At 45.8% G+C, this 23,781-nt stretch overlaps 10 protein-coding genes across 11 annotated transcripts; 6 read left to right on the forward strand and 4 right to left on the reverse strand.

Moving 5' to 3' along the window:
* Positions 1 to 1,393: 1,393 nt before the first annotated feature.
* GL218_07773 (putative 3 exoribonuclease family protein) lies at positions 1,394 to 2,347 on the forward strand (the record flags this gene model as incomplete). Its single annotated transcript, XM_033584546.1, has 1 exon — positions 1,394 to 2,347. One exon carries the CDS (start codon positions 1,394 to 1,396, stop codon positions 2,345 to 2,347), a length of 954 nt encoding a protein of 317 aa, XP_033441106.1.
* Positions 2,348 to 3,015: 668 nt separating this feature from the next.
* Positions 3,016 to 3,945, forward strand: GL218_07774 (Exosome complex component ski6; the record flags this gene model as incomplete). Its single annotated transcript, XM_033584547.1, has 2 exons — positions 3,016 to 3,347; positions 3,432 to 3,945. The coding sequence occupies 2 exons, from the start codon at positions 3,016 to 3,018 to the stop codon at positions 3,943 to 3,945; spliced, it is 846 nt and encodes a 281-aa protein (XP_033441224.1).
* Positions 3,946 to 4,158: 213 nt separating this feature from the next.
* GL218_07775 (uncharacterized protein) lies at positions 4,159 to 5,720 on the reverse strand (the record flags this gene model as incomplete). Its single annotated transcript, XM_033584548.1, has 2 exons — positions 4,159 to 5,463; positions 5,559 to 5,720. 2 exons carry the CDS (start codon positions 5,718 to 5,720, stop codon positions 4,159 to 4,161), a joined length of 1,467 nt encoding a protein of 488 aa, XP_033441105.1.
* Positions 5,721 to 6,590: 870 nt separating this feature from the next.
* Positions 6,591 to 8,041, forward strand: GL218_07776 (Vacuolar protein sorting-associated protein vts1; the record flags this gene model as incomplete). The annotated part of the gene is made up of 4 exons (XM_033584549.1): positions 6,591 to 6,693; positions 6,763 to 6,863; positions 6,933 to 7,060; positions 7,120 to 8,041. 4 exons carry the CDS (start codon positions 6,591 to 6,593, stop codon positions 8,039 to 8,041), a joined length of 1,254 nt encoding a protein of 417 aa, XP_033441104.1.
* Positions 8,042 to 9,098: 1,057 nt separating this feature from the next.
* Positions 9,099 to 10,190, forward strand: GL218_07777 (alcohol dehydrogenase; the record flags this gene model as incomplete). The annotated part of the gene is made up of 2 exons (XM_033584550.1): positions 9,099 to 9,387; positions 9,451 to 10,190. 2 exons carry the CDS (start codon positions 9,099 to 9,101, stop codon positions 10,188 to 10,190), a joined length of 1,029 nt encoding a protein of 342 aa, XP_033441103.1.
* An 863-nt stretch (positions 10,191 to 11,053) lies between these two features.
* GL218_07778 (Cell wall protein PRY3) lies at positions 11,054 to 11,770 on the forward strand (the record flags this gene model as incomplete). Its single annotated transcript, XM_033584551.1, has 1 exon — positions 11,054 to 11,770. The coding sequence occupies one exon, from the start codon at positions 11,054 to 11,056 to the stop codon at positions 11,768 to 11,770; it is 717 nt and encodes a 238-aa protein (XP_033441102.1).
* Positions 11,771 to 12,126: 356 nt separating this feature from the next.
* Positions 12,127 to 13,414, reverse strand: GL218_07779 (Extracellular exo-alpha-(1->5)-L-arabinofuranosidase; the record flags this gene model as incomplete). The annotated part of the gene is made up of 2 exons (XM_033584552.1): positions 12,127 to 12,849; positions 12,938 to 13,414. 2 exons carry the CDS (start codon positions 13,412 to 13,414, stop codon positions 12,127 to 12,129), a joined length of 1,200 nt encoding a protein of 399 aa, XP_033441101.1.
* Positions 13,415 to 14,735: 1,321 nt separating this feature from the next.
* On the reverse strand, positions 14,736 to 16,762 carry GL218_07780 (putative HC-toxin efflux carrier TOXA; the record flags this gene model as incomplete). The annotated part of the gene is made up of 6 exons (XM_033584553.1): positions 14,736 to 15,416; positions 15,472 to 15,800; positions 15,850 to 16,017; positions 16,073 to 16,405; positions 16,476 to 16,557; positions 16,613 to 16,762. The coding sequence occupies 6 exons, from the start codon at positions 16,760 to 16,762 to the stop codon at positions 14,736 to 14,738; spliced, it is 1,743 nt and encodes a 580-aa protein (XP_033441324.1).
* A 1,053-nt stretch (positions 16,763 to 17,815) lies between these two features.
* Positions 17,816 to 18,646, reverse strand: GL218_07781 (the record flags this gene model as incomplete). 2 transcript variants are annotated; one of them, XM_033584555.1, is made up of 1 exon in its annotated part: positions 17,816 to 18,646. In XM_033584555.1, the coding sequence occupies one exon, from the start codon at positions 18,644 to 18,646 to the stop codon at positions 17,816 to 17,818; it is 831 nt and encodes a 276-aa protein (XP_033441325.1). The 2 variants fall into 2 exon arrangements, with proteins under 2 accessions (XP_033441325.1, XP_033441326.1); XM_033584554.1 differs by having other exon boundaries at positions 17,816 to 18,397.
* A 1,933-nt stretch (positions 18,647 to 20,579) lies between these two features.
* Positions 20,580 to 22,250, forward strand: GL218_07782 (putative 4-coumarate-CoA ligase 3; the record flags this gene model as incomplete). Its single annotated transcript, XM_033584556.1, has 1 exon — positions 20,580 to 22,250. One exon carries the CDS (start codon positions 20,580 to 20,582, stop codon positions 22,248 to 22,250), a length of 1,671 nt encoding a protein of 556 aa, XP_033441322.1.
* Positions 22,251 to 23,781: the final 1,531 nt, after the last annotated feature.

Below are 23,781 nucleotides of genomic sequence, written 5' to 3' on the forward strand. Positions count from 1 at the left end.
CAGGTCAAGCAACTTATAACTTAATTATCGTCGTCAGTGCGTATCACAGATCCTAACTTTTGTTATACTGGGAAGGATTTATTTATAGATCAGAGATAAATCAGAGACGACTCCTCCGTTAAAAAGACGGGACGAAGAAGATTGAATAGCAGCTGATGGGAAAATTTAAAGTACACTCTAGGTTAAAGCTTGACCCTCACCCGCAGCACGATAAACCGATAAAAGATAAAAACCTTTGAAGACAAACTCCAAATTTTTTTTCCTCTTACCGAAGTTCTGCCCGCACTACGTAAGTTTTGTACTGCCCTAGCATGAGAATAGGTAGAATCTGTACTAGAGGCATACCTAGGTCATGTCTCAATTCTCGAATACTCCGTGCATCGGCGCCAATTTTCTCCGTTTTGTATAAGCCCCACGTCACGTCATCGGAGGGTTCAATGTTTAGGTACCTAAGTTACCTAGGTACTAGCTTTTATAACCTTTTTATATAAGTAAATAGTCTGTAAGGAATTTAAACGATATTGTTTATACAGTTAACATAGAAACTGTAATACATAAAGAACCATTGTAAAAGCTGAATTGACTACTAATATAAGGCATACACCTATGTAGACTTTCCGTCGCAAACTTCTCTTAAAGACTTTCATCAACTAAGCCTAATTTAGGCATAGGTAATGCCGGTCCACCTGTAAAAATTGGGCCTCCGCCACCTTTGATCCGTCTTCCCCGAATCACTTGACTCGACCCCACTTACTTAGCTCCCTATTATCTAATGTTATCAATCAGTTACTGAATCCGATTTACCTAGTAAGACTTCCTTGAACCTTCACTTTACTCCGACCAATATTAGATCGAATCGAATCGACTCGACCTCTTTTCTCCAACTACTACCACTTGTACTACATACCAATACCTTCCGCCTACTTACTATTCATTCTTCTCTCCGTTCTCTTCTGCCGGTAGATTCCCCCTCTCTTCACTCTGAGGCAATTGAGATCTCCTATTTATTTGGCTGCTGATTCTTAGCCTATTTGTCATAACAACCATAACTACTCAACTCTCTTATGAATCCCGCTACATACGACCGATTTCCTTCTTCATCCAACATGGCAGCCAAGAGTGCTGCGTTCTAGAGGGTGGTCGCAGTCGTTGAAGTATATCGCGATGGCACCACCCTCGGGATGCCACCTTGTACCTCGATTTAATCACCAATTGCCTTAATTTAAGTAGGGGCGAATCTTTGCAAAACTCCATCTTAGCTCAGAACCTTCCTTCTCACCTCGCATCGCCTCTTATAAACTTACATCGACTGTCGCGCGATAGTAGTTTCGTCGCGTTGTTTGAGTCACCTGCGGTCCTAGAGTAACTCGATATATACATAATTATATACAGAATGCGTCATAAACCTAGCAAGGCGAAAGGCTCGCGGGCTGTAAGACATGCCTCGGGCCCGACACCTATCTCTTCCACCCTTCCTACTCCTCTTAGTTCAGCCTACCCTTTGACCTACGCTTCCGAAGCCGAATACGATGTTAGCGACGAGGTATCCAAATTACAGATTGGCGCCCTCACGCTAGGTGCATCAGCGTCAGACCTACGCAAACCGAAACGAGAGAAACCTCGACCCTTTCGATTTCTCGATCTACCGTCCGAACTGCGCTTGAAGGTATACGGTTACCATTTCGCCAATACCGGCGGAGTACTTGACCTTGATCCGGACAACTATAAGAGGATCCACCAAAAATTAGCTATCCTGCGATCCTGTAGTACCATATACCGGGAAGCGTCTTATTTTTTCTACAGTACACACCCTGTTCGCATCTTCCCGACGCATCCCGGACGTTATTTCAAAACCAAGAAGCCGCTTTTGGCCCGTATGAAGCCATGTCAGCGAGCTAGCTTGACCTCTCTCGAGCTACGCTTGGGTCCAGGCTGGAGTAGCCCTCCTCGCGGTTGGGTAGTAAACCCTGCGTTAGGATTACCAGACTGCGTAAATATTACTAAGATCACGGTCTACGTCGAGTGCGACCCGGGAAACGATTTCTTCAGAGGATTCCGCCAGCCGGACAACTTCTATGAGCGATTTTCGAAGTCGCTACTAACTAATGTTCTCGACGAGATGCCGTGGGTCGAACGGATTGAGTTCGAGGCTTGGCTTAACGTGAAGAAGTCAGGGGTGCTCATGCGCGGGCTAATTGACGTAGTGAAATCTCGGGGGTTGAAGATCCTTTGGGGTAAGGAAAGAGGATGGACTGATGCGGATGAGGTAGAACCACCTCCCGCGCTGGACCTCAACGCCCCCCTTATTAAAGATCACGGAAATACAGACATTATGGTCGCAGTGTAGGACAAGGACGCGGATTCTTCATTGAAAGTATTATAACCCGCTCAAATTAGAATAGGCAAATGGTAAGGATAGCCAGATAGTAGGTGACAAAGGGCGGGTTATTTATTCCTTACTATTCTTTATCGTAGCAATGGCTATAGCAACCTGTCTTATGTACGGAATTCACCTCTCATTTGGATAATGTAGCGGCATAGGAGGGAATCAATAGCATCTCAATGAAGACTGTATTATCTATTACACTTTTATTGTATATGATATGTAATTTTATCTCTAGGTAGTTGTGTTCAAATTAAAGCCTTCATACATAAAATATTGACAAGTCTTTTATTTCTATATAAGCAAGGAGTACCTAGTATAAATGCTAATACAAGTTAGAGGTAGCTACAAAGTTGGGCCTTGGTCTGGGGAATGTAGCACGGAACCCCACCAAAAATTTCTAACGGGCAGATACGAAATAGAGCTCAGGTGCTTTACAACCGATAACAAACAATTTTAAACCTTAAGACAGATAAAGTTGAATTAATCAACTTACATATTCGATCAACAAATTAGGTTCCTGATAATCTACCAAATAGTAAACTTACCGACGAATTCACTTAAAGGCCCTTTGGAAGTAGCAAAGGAAGAGGAAGGATATATATAAAAAATATATATTAAAATAAATAAAAATGCCCCTCGACACATCAACCTACAACCTTGCGCTCCTGCGCATCGACGGTCGCAGATGGAACGAGCTACGCCAATTGCGCGGCCAGATCCGGACGCAGGCCGCCGCCGACGGATCTTCATACCTCGAAATGGGCAATACGAAAATCATGTGCGTGGTTACCGGCCCCAGCGAAGACGGAAAGCGACGTAACCAAGGCGCCTCCTCTGCCTCCGCCGCTGGTTCCAGCTCATTAACTTCTGCTTCGACAACCAATGCTGCGGATATCTTGGTTAGTGTTGTGGTCGGCGGGTTTAGTACCGTGGATAGGAAAAAGAGGGCAAGGAGCGATAAGTATGTAACTTTTCCTTTGAACAAGTATCTAGTCTGGATAGTTAGATGTACAGAGAACAAATGCTAATGAGTCTGTCCGAATAGGCGCATCCAAGAACTCCAAGCTACTCTCGCTAAATCCCTAGCCGCGGTCCTACACACGCACCTATTCCCGCGCTCTACTATATCACTATCCCTACATATCCTATCACAAGACGGTAGCCTCCTGGCCTGCCTCATCAACGCTGCGACTCTCGCGCTCGTCGATGCCGGTGTCCCTATGACGGATTACTTAGTCGCCTGTAGCGCGGGTAGTACATCCTCGCACTCGGCGGCTGACGAGAATGCTGACCCGCTTATTGACTTGAATAACCAAGAAGAACAGGAATTACCTTTTTTGACGGTCGGTACGTTAGGCGCTACTGATAAGGTCGTCGTACTTGTCTGTGAGAGCAGAGTCCAGGTTAGTAGGTTGGAGGGAATGATGGTCGCGGCGGCGGACGGCTGTGCCAATATACGCGCGTATCTTGATTCGGTTGTGAGGGATAAGGGACATAGGATGGTGACTGAAGGGGCGATAGAGAAGGGTGCCAGTATGGCTATGGATATTGATGCTTAGGCTCCGTCGAAGGAGTTCAGTTAATAGAATGATGAGAGAATTATGAAGGAGTTTGGGTTGGCGGTATAGTATGACAGGTGTTCAGGTTTGAGGTTCATTTACTCGCGGGTAAGTCAACCCTTGTCAGGAAATTTAATATGGCATTTTTGCTTTATTATTATACCCGATCGAAACTAAAACCTAGTACTATACTAACTAACCTAAAGTCCTTACTTATAGCTCTTCGTGTTTGGGTACCTCATTCGATTCTACCGCGGGTGTAGCCTCAGGAGTCGGCTCGGCACCCTTAGTGGACGTGTTAGATTCAGTCTCGACCTCGACCTTAACATCCTCCTCAATCTTTACCTCAACAGACTCTGTCGGCTTCTCGACGACCTCGCCAATAACGCCCGCTGGCAACTTCTTCTTGGCACCTTCACTAAGACGGATAGCGTCAATCCAGCTCTCAACACTCTCAGAGCTAAAATCTCCCTCGTAGTGACGCCACCATCCTCTCTTGCCGTTGATAGCAACAATCTCAACTTCACCTGAGAGTTCTAAACTCTTGAATACCGACTCGGCAGCTTCATTGTCGTGGTGAACCTCGAAGAAGGGGAATAAGTGGCGGTGGGCGTGGGCGTGTTTGAATGCTAGTTCGGCTAGGCTAGTCAAAGCCTTTTCTGCAATCTCTCCGTGAGCGGAGGGCACGAAAGCAAGAACACAGGTGTGAGCCTTTCGGTTCAGGCATTCCTGAGTTAGCTTGTCCGCCTCGGTGATAGCTGGGATAGGGGGAGCGACCTCGACGGAATTTTCAGCAGGAGGAGCATCGGTAGACTCTTCCGATTCAGTTGAGGTAGTCTTGGAACTGGAGTCGGAAGATTTGGGAGACGCCTTCTTGTTTTTCTTCTCAGACTTCTTCTCCCCCTTTGATTTAGCGGGTGCTGCCTCCGGGTTTGGTTGGCCAACTTGCGACAAGAACTTGAGCATATCATCCTTCTTCAAATCTCCGTCGTATACTATGCTCTCTTTATCGCCACCGGGTAGTAATACGAAAGTGGGATAGGACTTGATGCCAAACAATTCATTCGCCTTGGTCTCCTTGTCTCGAATTTGCGCAATAGTGATAACATCGAGGAAGTCAATGGCGATACTCTTTAGTAAAGCGCTCGTAGTACCCTTCTCCGTGAATAAAATAGCCTTGGCCGTATCGTTCTTGGTCGAAAGGAAGGAATCAAGATCCTTATCCGTTACGCGTTTTACGTGATTGTTGATCTTGTCAACAACCGCATCTACAATGCCCTTGGCGGTTCGAGGACCATTGTAGTCTTCCACGATCGGCTTCCCCTTCTTGCCAGGGCGCACGGTTTTGAGCGTTGGGAAACCCTTGACGCCCATCATGCCGCATAGTTGCTTGTTTTCATCTTCATCACAATTTACGGCGGCGACCTTGGCAAGACCCTCAAGGTTTTTAGCTGCCTTTTCGTAGGCGGGCTTGAGGTTCTGGCAATGGCCGCACCATGGCGCGTAAAATTCGACAACCTAGAATAAAACCCATTAGTTTATGTTGGTCCTATTGGCTAATTTTCTATTATTACGGTATATATATATATATACATATAGGCATGTATACTTACAGAAGTATGGTTTGATCTGTTAATTATCCTATCATAGTTCTTGGCGTCTACCTGGACTACGGGCGAGCTCTTAAGATATAAGCCAGCCTGGGCAGTCGGCAGGGCAGAGAGCAGAGCCACCGCAGCAATTGCTGTAGTAGGGTTGATATTGAAGGCGTGCATGGCCTGTCTTGGTAAAAAAATCTTACGATAGAATAAGGTATAGTTATAAGAGGTAGGTATAAGTAGGTATAAGACTTGATAATGCAAAAATCACAGGGTAAGCTAAAAAAGAGAATTGGATGAGATGAACGAAAAAGAAAGAGTTACATCAAACCGTGAGGTGTTTCCACTCCCATATGTTTATAATCGAAGAGATGCTGGACATGAACATGACAGATCATCCGGTCACTGGCGTCACACGATATGTGGTAGAGACAGAGGTGAAGCTTTAAATGATTTTCTGTCTTCTTTAGGTACTAAATCGAGCAAAAGGCCACCGTGGAAATTCGATCCAATTCGCTGTTGAACTACGACGCTAATATATGCAAGCCCCTCTGCCCCGCTTACTTGATTGAAATTGATTGGTCAGATAGAAGAATCTGGGGTACATTGTGGCTAGAAAGAGTACGGAACACATCCATTATATTGATGAGAAATCTGTGGCGCGAGCTCTCATCTTTATCAGCTTATCTTTAAGGAATACATAACACCGAAGCTGCCCGCAGAAGTGGGGAACTAGGTACCTCCTAGCACAGATACCCAGATAGTGACTTCAGCGGGGTTTGGAGTTTTGGAAATGTCGTGCCTGATGCAAGTTACGCATTACATACCCGTAGACATCAATGGTCTAGCTTTAAACCTCACCTTACATTATCACGAATTTTAGTCCAAATAACCTTGCTTTCTCCCAATTCGGTCATAAATTAAGAACCGCTGATATTCAGGTGCCGTCTATATACTAGGTACTAACTAATTCAAATACATCCCGAGCATCTTTACAATCCATCGAATCTCAATTGCGCTTCTTAAAGAAGACCATATACGTCCACGATGGCGGCCAACATACCTCAGAAGCTAAAACAGGCTGGCATCACGCCCTTCATCGTGCGCGCTACGCAACTCGAAGCCGCGAAACCGGTTATAGCTTATTGGTGTAAGTTAAATTGTCGTCGTCGTCGTCGTATTAACACGAGTTCTACTTGCTAACGTTACGATTCTAAAGGCTTCTACTGGGCTGTAAATCAGATCCTTGGTAAAAACCTACACTCCGCCGACGAAGAATGCCACCTTTTCACTACGAACCTTATGGAGAAACTCGAGAATGTACGATAGCAAGATATTTATCACTTGTTCCAAGTTACAATGCGCTGACCAGGTTTTATCTTCGCATAGATCAAGGGGGATCAAGCAGGAAACGATGCAATTCATGACGATGTAGCTGGTCAAGCATACGTGGAGCAGTTTGCGCAAGAGACCTTCGAGAGAGCGCTACGACCGTTGAAAGCCAACAAAGTCACACAGTACGAATTACTTACAGAGTAATGCGGTTCCTATAGACCGATGCTAATAATTAATATAGGCAGACAGCAAGTACATTTGAGGCCGCGGCGACGTTCTTCCAACTGATTAATATCTGGGCAACGCCTGACCCCGAGACGCAAGAGAAGGTCAAGTACGCAAAGTGGAATGCTGCTCGCATACTGAAGGCGGTCAAAGAGGGAAGAGATCCCAACGAGTCAAACCCGAAACAGGAAGAGGTTCAACATGAAGAGATGCCGCCGGCACTAGACCCGAACGACCCAGAAGTGCGGATGCTTGCAGGTACACATCCCAAACCAGTGAGCATAGAGGACGCGCCCGACGAAGATGGTAGACCACATCCAACATCGACCGGATCTTATCAAACCTTCCCTGCGCCCGTATCTGCGCCAACTTCACCTCCAGCTCCATCAACATTAGGGGTCGAGCAAGTGTCTCCTATAGCGCCTCCCGGCCCGCCTACATCAGACCCAGGAAATTATTTCCCCAGCGCCCCAGATGACTTAAATCTACCATCCACAACGAATATGCCCCTTCCAGGCTCGGGTTCCTTCAATCCCAGAGGAGTTCCCCCGGTAATACCCAGTCATAGCTCTCACGATCCAGCCGGATTACCTCCTGCTCCCTTTTCGCCACCAGACGCGGCCTCAACGCCTCAAGACTTTTATCGCCCTACACCTACACCGCCAGTCGTGCCGCCGCCACAGAGACAGGTCCCTCCCCAGGCACCTCCAGCTAGTCGGAATTACTATCCACAGCCTTCACAGCCTTCACAGCCGGTAGCCCCGGCGCAGCAGTACGGCGGTAACAGCGGGTCCTCGGGTGCGCTGAATACAGATGACATGGCGATCGTGCAAGCACAGAAACACGCCAAGTGGGCAATTTCAGCGCTGAATTTCGAGGACGTACCAACGGCAGTGAGAGAGCTGCAGGCGGCGCTGGCTACATTAGGGGCGCGATAGTTATAGTATGATATTTCATAATGCGATTGATACCTCAGTATTTACGTGGTTGAAGGGTTTCTAGCCGAGACTAATGGAGAATTGATAAAATTATGTTATCATGCCGCGTGTTACGTTGGCTTATGCCAACGTTACTAGATATAGGGATACATGAGACCTACATAAGACTGGCGCCATTGTCTAAGAATAGGTAAGTAAGTAATCGACTACCTACCTGTTAAGAACATAATAATAGCGGTGTTGGAACGTATTTACGGGGAGGTATTTAGATTAAGATAAAGGCCCCCTTACGTGTTCACTTTGTCTTGATGGATTAAATCCTATATCCGAAAAAGAAAACGAAAAAAAAAGGAGCAGGCTGAGGCGGTAAGTAAATTATGGAATGTAATATATGTAGTATACGTAGCACCTAACAGTTCCCGGTGAGACATCAACTCCGCCACTCCGTCACTCCGAGACCCAGATTTTGCTGCTCAGACATGGTATGTATATGCTAATAATGAGCTAGGCAATTTACCCGATCTACGTTGCGACTATGTGCGCTGCCGTACGACGTCGCTTGAGGAGGGGTAACCACTGGCATTGCGGTATCACGGTATCACGGATCACGGATCACACAGCGTACGCGATGGTGGTGACGGGCTCGGAGGTGCTCCGCCCGTTATTGGCTCGGTGATGAACGGGTTGTGGGTATAAGCTTACATAGTAAGTAAGTGAAAGTAACTCACCTTATCGTAGGCATGTGGTCTTACATAGATACCTAGCTATTACGACGATAATTAGATCGGAGTGTTCTTTGTAAAGTAGGAGATGATTTTACTGGTTAATGCGCCTAGCTACCTATATTAAAACTTTGTCTTGTCTTGTCTCGTTTTGTCTTATTGTGGTTGTCTTATACCTCGACTTAAATTTCCATCTTCCGTAGCCGTTTGCTTATCAACTTGATTCGCTCTTAGTAGTAAAAGTTATCTCGCTGTTGAAACAAATATCGACCTTACCTACCTACTTGATATAATAAGGCATTTTACTACCTCGAAATAAATCAACCAAAGAGAAAATGGCGGACTCGTTACCGAAGACCTTCAAGGCCGGCGTCCTGACGGGGAAAAATATACCCATCGAATTCCAGGATAGAGAGCTAAAGCTCCCGGGTCCTGGTCAGGTCCTCGTCAAAATACTTGCCTGCGGAGTGTGTTTCTCGGACGTATGTGCGCAACGTGGCGAGTATGGCGACGATGTATACCCACGCGTCCCGGGACATGAACTCGTTGGCGATGTTGTTGCTATCGGTAGCAACGTGACGAGGTTTAAGGGTGGTGAACGAGTAGGCGGGCCGTGGCATGGAGGTCAGTTTCTTCTTACCCTTCTGATATTATACACTGAAATTCAATAAGACTAATAACTAATAGGCCACGACTGGACATGTCGTCAGTGCGCACGCGGTCAATTCCAAATGTGTGATAACCAGGAAGTCAACGGCGTTAGCCGGGACGGTGGATATGCCGAGTACACACTCCTCCGAGAAGAAGCTGTCGTACGCGTGCCTTCAGAAGTAGATCCAGCAGAAACCGCACCATTACTATGCGCCGGCGTCACCGTGTTTAACTCGATGCGTAAGATGCACGTAGAACAGGGAAATATGGTAGCGGTCCAGGGCGTCGGCGGCCTAGGGCACTTAGCCGTGCAGTACGCGAACAAGATGGGATACCACGTCGTAGCCATCAGCTCCGGCGACTCGAAGCGCAAGTTCGCCGAACAGCTCGGGGCGCATGGCTACATCGATGCAAGCAAAGAAGACCCAGTCAAGGCCCTGCAAGCATTAGGGGGTGCAGCGATGATCGTGTCCACAGCACCGAATGCAGCTGCTATTAGTCCATTAGTCGGCGGGCTGCAGGCTGGAGGGAAATTACTGGTGTTGGGCCCGCCGCACGATCCCGTCCCGTTCGATACGCTGCTGATGAATATCAAGAGCTTATCCGTGCACGGCTGGTCAAACGGACACGCGCTGGATTCCGAGGAGGCGATTAAGTTCTCGGTTGATCACGGCGTGAAATGCTGGGTTGAGAAGTATCCGCTTGCGGACGCGGCGAAGGCGATGGAGTCGTGTGCGGCGAATAAAGCCCGCTTTAGGGGTGTATTGCTTCCATAAGAGGGGTTAAGAGGGGTTAATGCATTGTGAGCGTTGAATAGAGTGGTGGGAGAATATATATCATGTTTAAAAAAAAAAAAAAAAAAAAGGTATTAGTTATGGAATTATTGACGAAATGGAAATATTCAAGTATGCGATACGATATATACTCCATTCATAACAACTATAGAATAAAAAAGTATAACTAATTGTTAACAAGCTTATATAATCCATACTTTAACCAAGAGGTAGTTACCTATTTTATTCGCTTTTTATATGGAAAACTCCCCTGCCAAGGAAGTTATCTCCAAATGTTTCCCCTCGACAGTGGCGCCAACTCATGATAGGCTGAGAAGCGCCAATTACGATTCCTTCAGCGGCTACGTCATCCGTGTCAAGCTTAGCTCTATTACATATATGTCTTCATATTCCTAGAAACTCGCCAGCTCCACGCCATCTGCGCTTCGAAAAAAACCTTCTGACCTGGGTCCTTAGCCGCCCGCGCTTAGATGTCGTATTGTCATTAACAGGTAAGGAACATTAAGAGGTGAGTCTGGGTCGTAGTCAGGGTTGACCTGGATTCTTTTGTTCACCTTTAAAGATGGGATGAAAAAGGCCTTTGTAAGTCACCATAGTATTATTTCTCTTGTTGAGTTGGGTGGTATTGTCTTCTTCCTTGTTTTATACAATTACATCACCCATATACTATTAATTGCCAAGTTTTATTTCATTACTCTAGAAGGGAAAATCAATTAGCAAGCTGGATATTGCTATCAATAATCTAAAACGTATAAGTCGAATATAGACTTGTTGCGTTGCCCATAATTCTTAACCCACTGTCGACTTATACAATACCCTCCGGCCTCAACCTCTTGATAGCCTCAATGGTGGCTATATACCCCCGTTCACTAATTAAAGCCTTATCCCCTTTCGGCGCCCTCATACGCTCTCTCCTCATATCTTCCCTCCTCCTTGTCCCTCTTGTCAGCGGCCAAACCGTAATCGTCATAACCGTCGCTCCTCCTATCCCCAGCGAAGTCCCTTCATTCACCAACCACGACACCTTCACCTCCGCCATCATCAATAGCACCAACTTCCACCGCACCGCACACAACGCCTCCACGGTCCGCTGGAACGACACCCTAGCGGCCTTCGCCTCGGGATACTTATCTTCACACTCTTCCTCATCGCCACATTCCCAAAAAGAGACCTGCCGCATGAAGCACTCAGGAGGCCCTTATGGCGAAAACCTAGCACTGGGATGCTCTGACGTAGGAGACTGCGTAGATCTATGGGGTAACGAAGATGCACAGTATAACTATGATGACCCGGGGTTCAGCGAGGCGACGGGGCATTTTACGCAGTTAGTATGGCGCGATACGACCGACGTCGGTTGTGGAGCGAAACTGTGTCCTGGGAATTACGGTTGGTATCTTGCGTGCGAGTACTGGCCGCGCGGGAACATTATCGGTGCGTTTGCCGAGGAGGTTGAGCCGGAGAGCGGTGCAGCGGCGCTGAGGACGAAGAAAGGGGTGGGCTCATGGGCTGCTGAGGTGTTGGTTGTTGGTGCGACGATGGTTGCGTGGTGGGGGTTGATATGATGTTCTTATGCTCAAGAAGTATATGCGAGAAAAGCGCGATAATGGGATTGGGTTAATTTGTAGGTATATCTAAATTTGGGCGTCTAGGGTTGGGTACCTATATATATATGGTAAAAGGAAGGTTGTGTGTATTATTTATACGACTCGGAACGAATTTGCATAAACGAAAAAAGAGCTTGGGACGAGAGGATGTATTATATACAGGTAGGTAGATTAGGGGTTTATACAGCCGTTAGGATATGGAAATGTATATATTATAGGCTCTTTATCATATTAGCAGAGTCGCATTGACGTAGAAAAATACTCGCTATTATCTATTATGCAAATATATATTCTATCGTAACTCTTATTGTCTATTAATGCGTGAGAGCTTTCTGCCCAGCAGGAACAGAGAAGGGACCATTCTCCGCAAGTGGAAACTTAGGTGTGCCGTCCTCGTTCCATGTGAACTTCTGTATCCGAGCCGTGCGAAACAGGTCTGAAGCTGGGTTCGGCGTCGTCTGCGCGTGGTATACGATATAGTCCTCGGAGCCGTCAGGCGAAGAGACGAAGCTTGCGTGACCCGTACCGTAAATTCCCGTCGCTGTATTTTGATGGAAGACGCATCCATCTTTGTGCTTCTTCCACGATTGGTACTCCATTGGGTCGTTACCAACAAGCTCAAGCATACCTAGGCAGTAGAATGGCGTATTTACGCGTGCTGCCGAGTAGATGACGAAGTTCTGGCCCGTCTTGGGGTTCGTGAGCTGCTGAGGTCCCTCGTTCGTCGCAAGTCGTATTGGACGGCCATACGGGACTTGCTCCCAGGGCTCGTTTGGTATACTGATGATCCGGCGTTCGGAGAGTGTCGAGTTGATCGTCCACGGGTCTGACATGCGCGTGATGCACAAGTTGGCCGGCCATGAGGAGTACTTTTGCTCCCAGCAGGAGTAGATATGGTATAGCTTATCCTCGAAGTGGAAATATGTGCCATCGATAGCGAACATGTCGTAAGTATCCAGCATAGGTTTCATCTCGAATTTAGCTGTCCAAGGATCGGGCCCATCACCTGCAAGAACGAACATACGATGGTTAATTGCCTATTGTAGTTTATGTTAACTCCTAGATTCCCATTTGAAATATACGCTTTTTATTACTATATTGCTTTATTGTAAGGTGAAGACATACGGGACAGTTAATCGGGCACATGGCGTCGAGGAGCGGCGGTGGGTTATCACCGTCAGATGTAGCAGTGAAGATAATATACCAAGAACCGGATATGTTATGAATCTCAGGAGCCCATAAGCTTGTCGACCATGGTTCTCCGCTAGTAGGATCCGGATTGAAGACGACCCTACTCTCGACATTATCCCAATTGTCAGTGAGGTATCTCGAACGCTTCAACGTAATATTAGAGTTCGTTGTGTATGTGAAAAGATACCAGTCCTCGTCGTCGGCAGTGTACTTGGTCATGAAAGGATCTCCAACATTGAGGGTCATGACGGGATTCGAGAAGGTGACATTGGTGGTCTTATTCGTTCCGACTACAGCTGGATCCCATCCCGATGAGCTGCCCTTATTCGGGTCGAAGACCTGGGCAGTGACCGTACTTAAACACAGACAAGAAGTGAGGATGACAAGCCGAGAGGATAAGATGCCCTTCATTTTGACGTAGCCAGGGAGTGAATCTAACTTCTACTGGTGTGTCGCTTAGACTGACGAGAGGCAAGAGGGGGAAGGTTCCTAGGTGGAACGCACTCGCATGGAACCTGGATATCCATCTTATATACTTCTTTCTACCTTCCTATCCCTCTTATGCGGATCCGATGCCGTGGAACGATATTTCCCAGCTCTTGCCCGGATCTTGCCCAAGCGGTCTGAAGTCAGCTCCATCTTAGCGAGTGCCTAGGTATAAGGCATGGAATCTCATTCGCGATTCGAAATCACTCATGCATGGGGGGTGAGCAAGTTATACAAAAAGCTAGGATGATCCAGGTCGAATCCTTTGCAGTTCCTTTGCAGTATTATGGAACGGTCGGAATAGTTCCAGGTCAACGTTGCACTTCTCCATCGTGTGCCAAACATTTATGCCAATGTTTGCATAGTAAATCTGGGGTTAATGAGGAGACGACTGCGGGGTAGCTTCCCATTTCCCCAAGTATCTGGCTATAAGTAATCTCGCTAAATAGGTGGTTGGGTGATGTTGATCCTGTTGAGACTTTGAGGCTTTCCCTAATGTCACTTGTTAAATCTATGTAGCTTTGGAATTTATATGTCGATTTGTTTAAGAGGTACCTAAGATAACGGAAGCAAGTTAAATTACCTAAGAGATCAGTAGCTTCTATAACGAATAGAGTTCGCTAAATGCTGCACCGAATACCACGTTGTAGAGCTTAATAACATAACTTAATCCTTCAGCGCTAGTATCCCCTCCAATATACTTCTATAGGGCTTGTCAACAACACTATCGTCTCAACTCCACCAATCAGATCATTGTTCTATTTCCATAAGCGGTAATCTCTCCAACCATAAGCGTCGGTCCAATTCTTTAGTTCCATACCCGGACCGATTAAGCTTATAAGTTGATTCAATTCAGATGCCTGTTAAACCTTTATGGTAACCCATTCCAAATATTGAGTCACTTCTATAATAATAGTATATTCATAATAACGACATCTGTGTAAGAGTACCAAAAATAATATTAGTCTCATGAATATAGGGAGGTTTGCAGACCTAAGAAGGACCAATAGCAGGCCAACTAGGTACTATTCTCACATCAATAATATAAATCAGATTTCCACCTTTCGCTAAAATATTGCTACTTAAATACAAATAGGTATCATTGTTTAGAACGGTAATAACATAGGTAGGTAGGCATTAGATAAGTACGATACGTTCAAATCATGTAAAACGAATCCTACGTTAGACGTCGTCCTTTCGTTAAGGATAAAGACAAACACAACATTTGACTCAATTAATCCCCCCTTTATGCCGATGATGCGGAGTCTGGGCTATCTTTCCCGGTTACCTTCCCGTGCATCTTCCGCTCAACCTTATCGGTGAGATGCTTCTGAGCATTCTTGGAGAAGAGACAGCCAACGATGGCGATACCTCCGAATCCCAGACTAGCTAAGTATACGGTCTTGAACGCTTGAGAGTATGCTATTGGTAACACACCAGCAACGGCAGCTTTTCCGGCGTCGCTCAGTCCCGGGAAAGTAGCGAGTTTACTTCCTAGGACTGCTGCAACGAGAGCAGGAACTTCCTCCGCCGGGAGACCAGCAGCAATTGCAGCCGGGCCAACATTTGCGGGGACTGTCGAAGCAAGACGATTCGACAAGATGCTACTGTAGACAGCTACGGCGATAGAACCACCGGCGGATCGAATTGAAGCCAACAGGCCGGACGCAAGACCAATATCGACAGGCTTACAGAAAAGGGGGGCGAGTGCGAGTGCGCAAACTTCGATGACGCCAACGAAGAAAGGACCGATCATCGTGAAAGCAATACCAGCGTTTAAGGTATCTGGAGTAAGCGACGCGCAGGCACCGACGAATGCGACCATGGAAAAAGTCGAGAAGATAATCCAGTATCGAACGTTTCCTCCCCACTTTACGAAGAAACCGCCAAATGCTTGACCCAAGGCCGTAGCGCTGGCCACGGTACACTAGATTCCCAGTTAGTTTCTTAATGATACCCTGTTTATACATAAGCATGCTTACAGAGATCCAACCACCGTAGGTGATGTCGGAAGTGTAGAGAGCCTTGACTTGTTGAGGCCATAGTAGAACTGCAGAGTAGTAGGACATAGTCGCAACTGTAGCGCAAGCGACAAGACTAATAAATCCTCGGTTGGCGAAGAACTGAACTGGAATAGCTGGATATTCAAGCTTGGCATATGCTTCGTAAACGAATAGCGCAATAAGAAGAACAATTCCAATTACGATCGAAGAGATAGTCGCGACTGATTTCCAGGGGTAAATAGTGCCACCCCAGCTCACACCCATGAGTAGGAGAGTGAGACCAGCAGTCCACATAAAGATTCCGACGTCTGATCCTCATAAGCTTCGTGTCAATGATTAAGGGGTAATCAAACTCACAGTCAAGTTGCTTAAGTAGTTGCGTCTTAGTCTTTCGTTCGTGTAGGAGGTCAAAAGTTGGAGGGTGGTAGAAGAAGAATAGTAGGACTATCGCTACAGAAACCACAATGATGTTGAGATAGTAGCACCATCGCCATCCCATGTTAGGGTGCTGTAATACAGCCCGGGCTATCGCGAAAATCAGTTATTATTCCTGCCTATTAAAATTTAAACCATATCTTACCAATCATAGGACCAATGCCGGCAATTGGTGCGTTAGTTGCAAAGATCAACGATAGGACCATCGGGCGATGCTTGTTAGGAACCAATTCGCCCACAGCCACATTGAAGCTCAACTGAACTGTCTCCCCCAGACCGTAGATCGCACTACCCACGATTAAACTATCGACATTCTGGGCGACTGAGCACACGATGATACCGATGAGGGCAACAATATTGCCTCCAATGAAGAACCATCTTCGTCCAAAGAGATCTGACAATCGACCGAGAATCGTATAGGTAAAGGATAGGGATAGAGTCCTAGCGATATTAACCCACGAGATATAAGGGCTTGGACCTAATCTATTGTTAATCTAATAGAGCTCCTTTTTTATCCTAGTTATAGTTATCATGTTTTTTAGTCTTACCTATATCTGCGTTGATGTACGTTAACACATTGGTTGGCAAGAGTAAGAAGATGAAAGCTGATATAGCCGACAAGCAGAACCCCTGGTTATCGTCAGTATCAAAAATATATTGAGTTATATGGCCTATTACTACTCACGGCTACGGCCCCAAGGAATCCGATAGAGTAGAAATAACCCTTTGGCAAGTCATCTCCTCTTGCCGCCGACCTAATCGATGAAGCATCGTCATCTACTTCCTTGCCAAACTTCTCAACCCGCTCAACGGGCACCGGAGCTTTATTGTCCATATTATAGAGGCACTTTAAACGAGAGAATCCAGACAGAGTCGAGCCGCACGGGACAATAGAATGAAGGCTGCCGCTCTGTCGAGGGGTATGCGGCCGTGAAATGAGTGATCGACGGTGGGAGAATAAAGTATGTAAGTGGGAATCCCTCTTTTTAGTCTTCCTAGAGATCGTCGAGATCCTATAGAAAGGGTCTATTGGTTTAGCTAGGATGGCTATGATGAACTTACCATACTAAGCAACCGTAAGTTGCTATACTGGGGGGGTCCGAGCAGATCGCTGTCTAGATAAAATAGTTCAACCCGGACCTAGTTCCTGAAGCGGGTGGCAAGTAGAGGCTCGTCGGAGAGAAAATACGCTTAGGGAACACGGAAGACGTGACTTCAGTATGGGTTTGTAGGCATATCCTGGAGCTGATGATACCTCGCTAACCTAATGTGCACGACCTTCGTAGCACCCGCCACAGATGCGGCCGAAGACGAGGAGATCAACCCGAGTGGACGACCGCGAGCTGCATTGGCTCGGCGAAAAAAAATGCTAGGGCCTGTGCCTCTCGTTCGCGGTGCCCCGGGTAAGGATTTGCAATTCAAATGTTACGGTGTCTACCAAGAACTGCAAGACGTTGGAGCCCTTGTATCTTGTCAATTAGTTTCAGGTATGGTGCAAAGTCGTTATGCCATCCAACATCCTTCTAGTTGCATATGCCAAGCGGCACTTGTCATGCCACCCCTGAACGAATATAAATTGATCCCAACGTTAGTTACGATAGAGGAAAGTAGCATTTAGAATATGTTGAACCTTCGACAAGTGTCTAGGTTAGGAATTATAATTATGTACATGATGATATACTTGATGTGAATATCATGTACGAAATCTGACGAGATTTACTAACACAGCATCTACAGCCAATCGTTTCGCCTCTGATCTTCGTATACCCTGCTTCCAGAATACCTCTGTATCCTCATGCAGATCTCTTCCAGGCATTCTCTATCTATCTGACTCGTAAATAAATTCATTTGAAGCTATATTCTGACTCAAGCAACGTAGTAGGGTATCTTAAAGCTTGCTTCCTTTCCATTGAGGTTCTCTTTTCTCGGAAAACGCTTTTAGGCCCTCCAACATGTTCTCTCCCCTTTGCAGCTCAGCAAATTCCTTTTCCAGCGTCCACTCCACGGCTCGTTCCACGCTCGCCGTCTCCCATCCCTGCCTTAGGCCGGCACGTGTGCATATTATAGCATCTGGGCTATTCTTCGCGATAAGTTCTGCATACTTGACAGCCTCCGCTACCACATGGTCTTTCGGCACTACCTTGTTGACGATGCCCCATTGGAACATCTCCTGCGCCGTGGCGTTCCGGCCGGTAAGTGCGAATTCTGATGCCCTCTGTAATCCGATAGTACGGATTAGTCGCGGCAACGCACCGCCGATTGCAGCTATTCCTCTCTTCACCTCTGGAAGCGCAAAGTAGGCGTCTTCGGCGGCGACGACGAGGTCGCAGTTGATGACAAACTCGCATCCACCACCCATTGCCAACCCGTTTACTGCTGCGATCACCGGTTTCTTTCCAAGTCGACGACTCAATGGTTTGAAAGCCGGTGCATTGCCCATACGATTCTTCGGGTCTGCATTATCCGACATGGAATTATTCCATTCCTTTAAGTCTGCTCCCGCCGAGAAAGCACGGCCAGTTCCCGTGATGATTGCCACGCTTAGACGAGGCTCGAGGTCGAACCATTTCCAGACGGAATCCATCTCCCATTGAGCCGCCGTAGACATTGCATTCAAGTCCTTTGGGCGATCCATTCGTATCAGGAGCACACGAGGTGCCGGATATGATAGTCTCAGGAAAGCTGGCGTTGCCGGCGGTTCTGTCTCTGTCGGCGCCATGACTTTATAAAGTGTATAGTGAAGTTTCGTATTGCGATGTATTCGAAGAGTGGTATGGATCTAATGTGTTATCACGAATGATTTAGAGCCTCTTCTCTGAAACAGATATTCTCGGCAGTGATGTTCTTCGGCTTCTCGTCTCCTTGATTAGCAGGAAATGACTCTCGGTTCCAATCATGCGAACGCGTGGGGGACGCAAGAAAGTCTACATAGTACTATATCGAACTACGGGGCGAAACTCTTGGATTCGTAGCTGGATTTGTGATATATACGACCAAAACAAATTACCTGCACTAGAAGAAACCGAGGTTGTATCATCGCTTAAGCGTATTCGGAAGTTCGCCAACTCTTAACTGGGGTCCGCCAAGTCCACTCCATGCATACCATACCACAGTTAATGCCAGACACCCCGGGAAAGCGATCCACCAAGTATGGAACCGCTCAGACCTCGAGACGAACGTTGCTCTCTGCTGTCAGAACCATATAACGAATCTCTAGGGTCTAAAAAGAAGGAAATCGGAAAACAGATATCGTAATTAACACCGAGATTGGCCGTCGATAAAGCAGTCCTTGCAGTAGGAAACTAAGCTCTGTGCCGCAACTTTGGCATCATTGCGAAAATGAATTCTAGGTACATAAGAGGTAAGTACCAAAGATATTACTATTTACAATCACCATTTACTTAAATACCTAACATATAAAAATACCTAAAGGATGTTGGACTATGACCAGATTCACCATTGCTACCTATAAATATAAGACTTTTTATATTAAGATAAACTTAGAGTCCTTGATACTGAGACAAACGACGTTGTCTTTGGGTTGCCCCACGGCGGCTTCGGCAGCTATTGTAGCGGAGGGTCTTCGGCATTGGGGGCAGTTCAGCATTAATCAAGAGAAAATGGTCAACTAAAACACTTAAAGTGGCACCTATATTGCACTAATACAGAGGGGTATATGTGATGTAGATAGATCGATAAACAGTTACATATTTACACCATATCTAGATACGTTGCTCATGATAAGAGGTACTTCATCAAACATAGGACTTATAACTTAGGTAGGTAGTTATTAAAAGCCAGAAAAGTTGTTTAATTGAATTGTTTTAGTATAACTAGTTCCCAAAGCATCTTTCCGGCGCCAGCATGAAGCTAACATCATCATACCTGGTGTCTATTAAGCGACACTCAAGTTGCCGAATTCTCTTCCAGAACCTGGTTGCCGGCAAGGCCCAAAGTGGGTGGTATACAGGCATTTCAATCCTATCGCTAAATAATTAAATGGTTCTCGGCCAACCTAACTCACCCAAAGACTAATAATTCCATATTTTTGATGTTTCTACTCTCTCAGTTCTACTTCGCTGTAAGGATGAGAATACTATACCCCGATATAAGCATATTCTACCCCTGAGGCGGGGATTAATTACATAGAGCCCGCTCTCATCCCACGTTTGATCGTTACAATTACATAGTCGTATCTAGCGATTACCTACATAGGTAGGCACTTGAATGGTATCCATGTAAGAAATACTATTTGCGGATATACACGAAAAGAATACTCCATTGGCTACCTTGCAATCGGAACTTCCCTAGAGGATTCGCGGCGCATTCACCCATAGATAGCATCACATCGGCAATAACTAATAATTATACATACATACATACATACATACATACATACATACATACATACATACATACATACATACATAGGAGCAAGCATTAAACTTGGCAAAAGAGGTTAGTAAATATTAACGAGAATGAGGTCACTTGTGTAAAGAGATAATTACGATGGAACAAGAGTCTTGTTGAAGGCTGTTTGTGATATCAATTTTTGGCAGCTCAACTGTCGATCTACTACTCATTAATCCAAATCTCTATCGGTAGCTCCTTAATAAGCTTATATTCACGGGCCTTACTATTCTCGAGCAACCATGAAAGTCTATCGCTCCGACACAATAGACATTCCTAAAGATCTGAATTTAACAGAACTCCTCCATAGATCAGCATATTCAGACCTTCCTGAGTCTCATCTAATCGCCAAGGATAGTTTAACGAATCGAAGTATTACGATCGGACAGCTACGCGACCGAGCTGGTAAGATTGCGAAAGGTCTCAAAATAAAATTGAAGCCAGTCGACCAAGCAAGATGGGCCATTATTCTACCTAATAGTGTCGACTTTCTCGAGATCTTCCACGCGATACTTTGGACGGGCGGCGTCGTATGCCCTATTAATCACGCACTAAAAGCTACGGAGATCGGTCATGGACTTGTTGTCGCAAGACCACACTTTGTGGTATCCTACGGGGCCACAGTTCCGATTGTCAAGGAAGCCTTACGAGTCGCTGAAAAAGAGCTTGCCGACCAAGGAGTAAGCTGGGAGAAGCCTAAAATAATAACGATTATCACTCAAATTAACGGACTTCCTCACTTACCAGATGACTACATCTCATCAGAGCGTTTACCAATCCCTCATTGGCGCGATACGACAGATCGCCTTGCATCAATTCACCTGTCATCTGGAACCACAGGCAAACCGAAGGGAGTTGAGCTGACGCACTACAATTTCGTTTCAAATTGTTATCAACTCGTCGCACATGACCGAGAGCAATTTAATCCGTCTTCTCGGACGGTAGCTTTCACGCCATGGACTCATATAGCCATGACCACATTGCCGCTTTTCTTGGGCCCTTACACCGGGATGCTGCACCACGCCATGCCAAGTTACAACATCGAAGAATTTGCGAGGCTAGTCGGATCGAACCAAGCTACAACTTTCCAAGGTGTGCCAAGCGTTGTCCTTCAGATGGCAAATTCTGATATAACCAGTCGATTCGATTTCAGTCGTGCAAAATATATCAATGTCGGCGGTCCGCTAAAGAATGATCTTAAAGACCGGCTGCTAAGCAAGGCGCCGTGGAAGCTCATCCAAGTGTATGGAATGACGGAAGCTGCCGGATATGTCGCATACCAGAAAGCAAGCGAGGAGCCACCAGATGGAGTGACAGGCAAGTTATTACCCAACGTTGAGGCCTGCCTCAAGAAAGAGGGAAGTATAGAAGACGTGCCCGAAGGTCAACCAGGCGAGCTCTGGTTGAGGGGACCGAATTTCACGCGAGGATACGCCTTCAACGAGGAAGCAAATAAGAAAGGGTTTCCGATGAAAGGATGGTACAACACGGGAGATGTATGCACCATCGACGCAGAAGGTCGAATAAGCGTAGTAGGGAGAACAAAAGACCTTATCAAGTATAAAGGCTTCCAGGTATCGCCAGCAGAGCTAGAGAGTTACATTAACGCCCATCCTAACGTGGTGGAAGGGGGTGTGAGTGCACTCTGGGACGAAAGTCAATTGACGGAACTCCCGACAGCTTGGGTCATATTGAAAGATAGATTCAAGACTCCGCAAGAAAAGAAAAGGGCTCTCAAGGAGGTACATCAGGCGGTTGACAGTCAGGTGAGCGGTTACAAGAAGCTCAGGGGAGGAGTCTGGGAGATCAAGAGGTTGTCGAAAAATGCGACGGGGAAGATACTAAGGAAGCAGATGGCTGCTATGAGGGATGGAGTTTGTTCACTCGAAGACTCACTTAAGCCTAAATTGTAAGATAATAGAGTAAATATTAATAGGATGAGAGCCACATAAGAAGCAGCATTGGCATTCCTATATTCATGCAAGATTAATCATAATTTAGGGACATGTTCATCCCCCTGATGCTTTCCGAGGCGAAGTGAAGTCATATAGATTGCTACGCTAACACACAAGGCGATCTTTCCGCAGACTAACTAGAAGGTCCAATAACTGAAAGTCGTTGTAAGACCTGAAAAATCGATAAATCATCGCTCATCTTCCCTCTTTTCCTTCAGAGAAGCTTCGTGGTAGGTAACTTTCTCCAAACCTCTGAAACTAAGAGTACACTATAACTAAGTGAGCTACTTTTCTAATATGAAAATTCGTTCCCACACACATCTACTCTCTGGAAGATTCATGCGTGGAATTGTCTTGTGTCGGGTGATGACTTCTTGCGGGGCTGGTCTAGAGTCTGGCATGATGATGGATAGTATATATCGGGTAGTATATGCGAATTAGTGGTAGATGAGCTATGTTGGGTTCCATACGCAGTTATGGGTTGCCCGAGAAATTATATGCGATTCTGTAGATGAGATTTATGTCGTGTAGTTACTTGTAAATGAAAACTGCCCAACTCACTCCTGAGTCAATCTAAGTGGCACTTTAAACTAACACACCTGGACTAGTTGTGACTATAGTAGTTATTGTGATTGTGCTATTATATGACACGTGAAACTAAATCATGAGAATTAATCAATTTCAATTTGTTTGGCGCTTAATGAATCATGGTCCAAGCAGAGTTCACTGAGTGCTCAAGTCTTTAGATAGAAAACTCCAGTTGGTTATCTCAGTAAACTTATTAGACGAAAGAATAAATAATGACTCAACCAAGGTTGGAGCAAATCCACGATGAGTTGTGAACAATACTTGATGAATATAAGATGAAAAAAAAAAAACTCCAGAGGGACTCACGAATATGATCAACTACAAGTGGCCTACTACAATAATACGTGTTATAAAAGTCTTACTATCTAGTATTGATACCAAGATCCTAGGTCCTTTTTCGATACTAAAGTTCTAAAAGACTAGGCAAGAAATATAATATCCTAGTCAGTGTTTTGACTATCAATATTAGTGTTGGGCTTAAGCATCCTAGATAGGTATATAAATACCTATGAGGCAATCGGCTTCTTCAGTCGAACTACAATAGACTTGATTGCTCCGCTATATAACGGGATGGTGGTATGTCATTACCTTAGGTATGCATATTAAACAGTTAAATGATTAAAATCCCGGAAAGATACTGTGGAAGTTAACTTATCATCGAAGACATTTGTGACCTAGATGGGCATTTCGCGACTATTGAGAAGGTCCTGGAGGGGCATAGCATTGGCGTAAATTAATTAAAGAGCTTAGGATATTGCATTAGTGCAGGTAGGCAAATAGGAAGGGGTTGAGTTTACTTAATCAAAATCGAAAGAGCAAACCCGAGGCGATAGCAATTCAATTATAGCCATGCTAAGAGTCTGGGTTCACGAACTACAAAGTACAAGCTTCTTCCCGATTG

This window comes from Daldinia childiae (assembly GCF_008694065.1).
Source record: "Daldinia childiae strain JS-1345 chromosome Unknown Scaffold10, whole genome shotgun sequence".
Taxonomy (NCBI): domain Eukaryota; kingdom Fungi; phylum Ascomycota; class Sordariomycetes; order Xylariales; family Hypoxylaceae; genus Daldinia; species Daldinia childiae.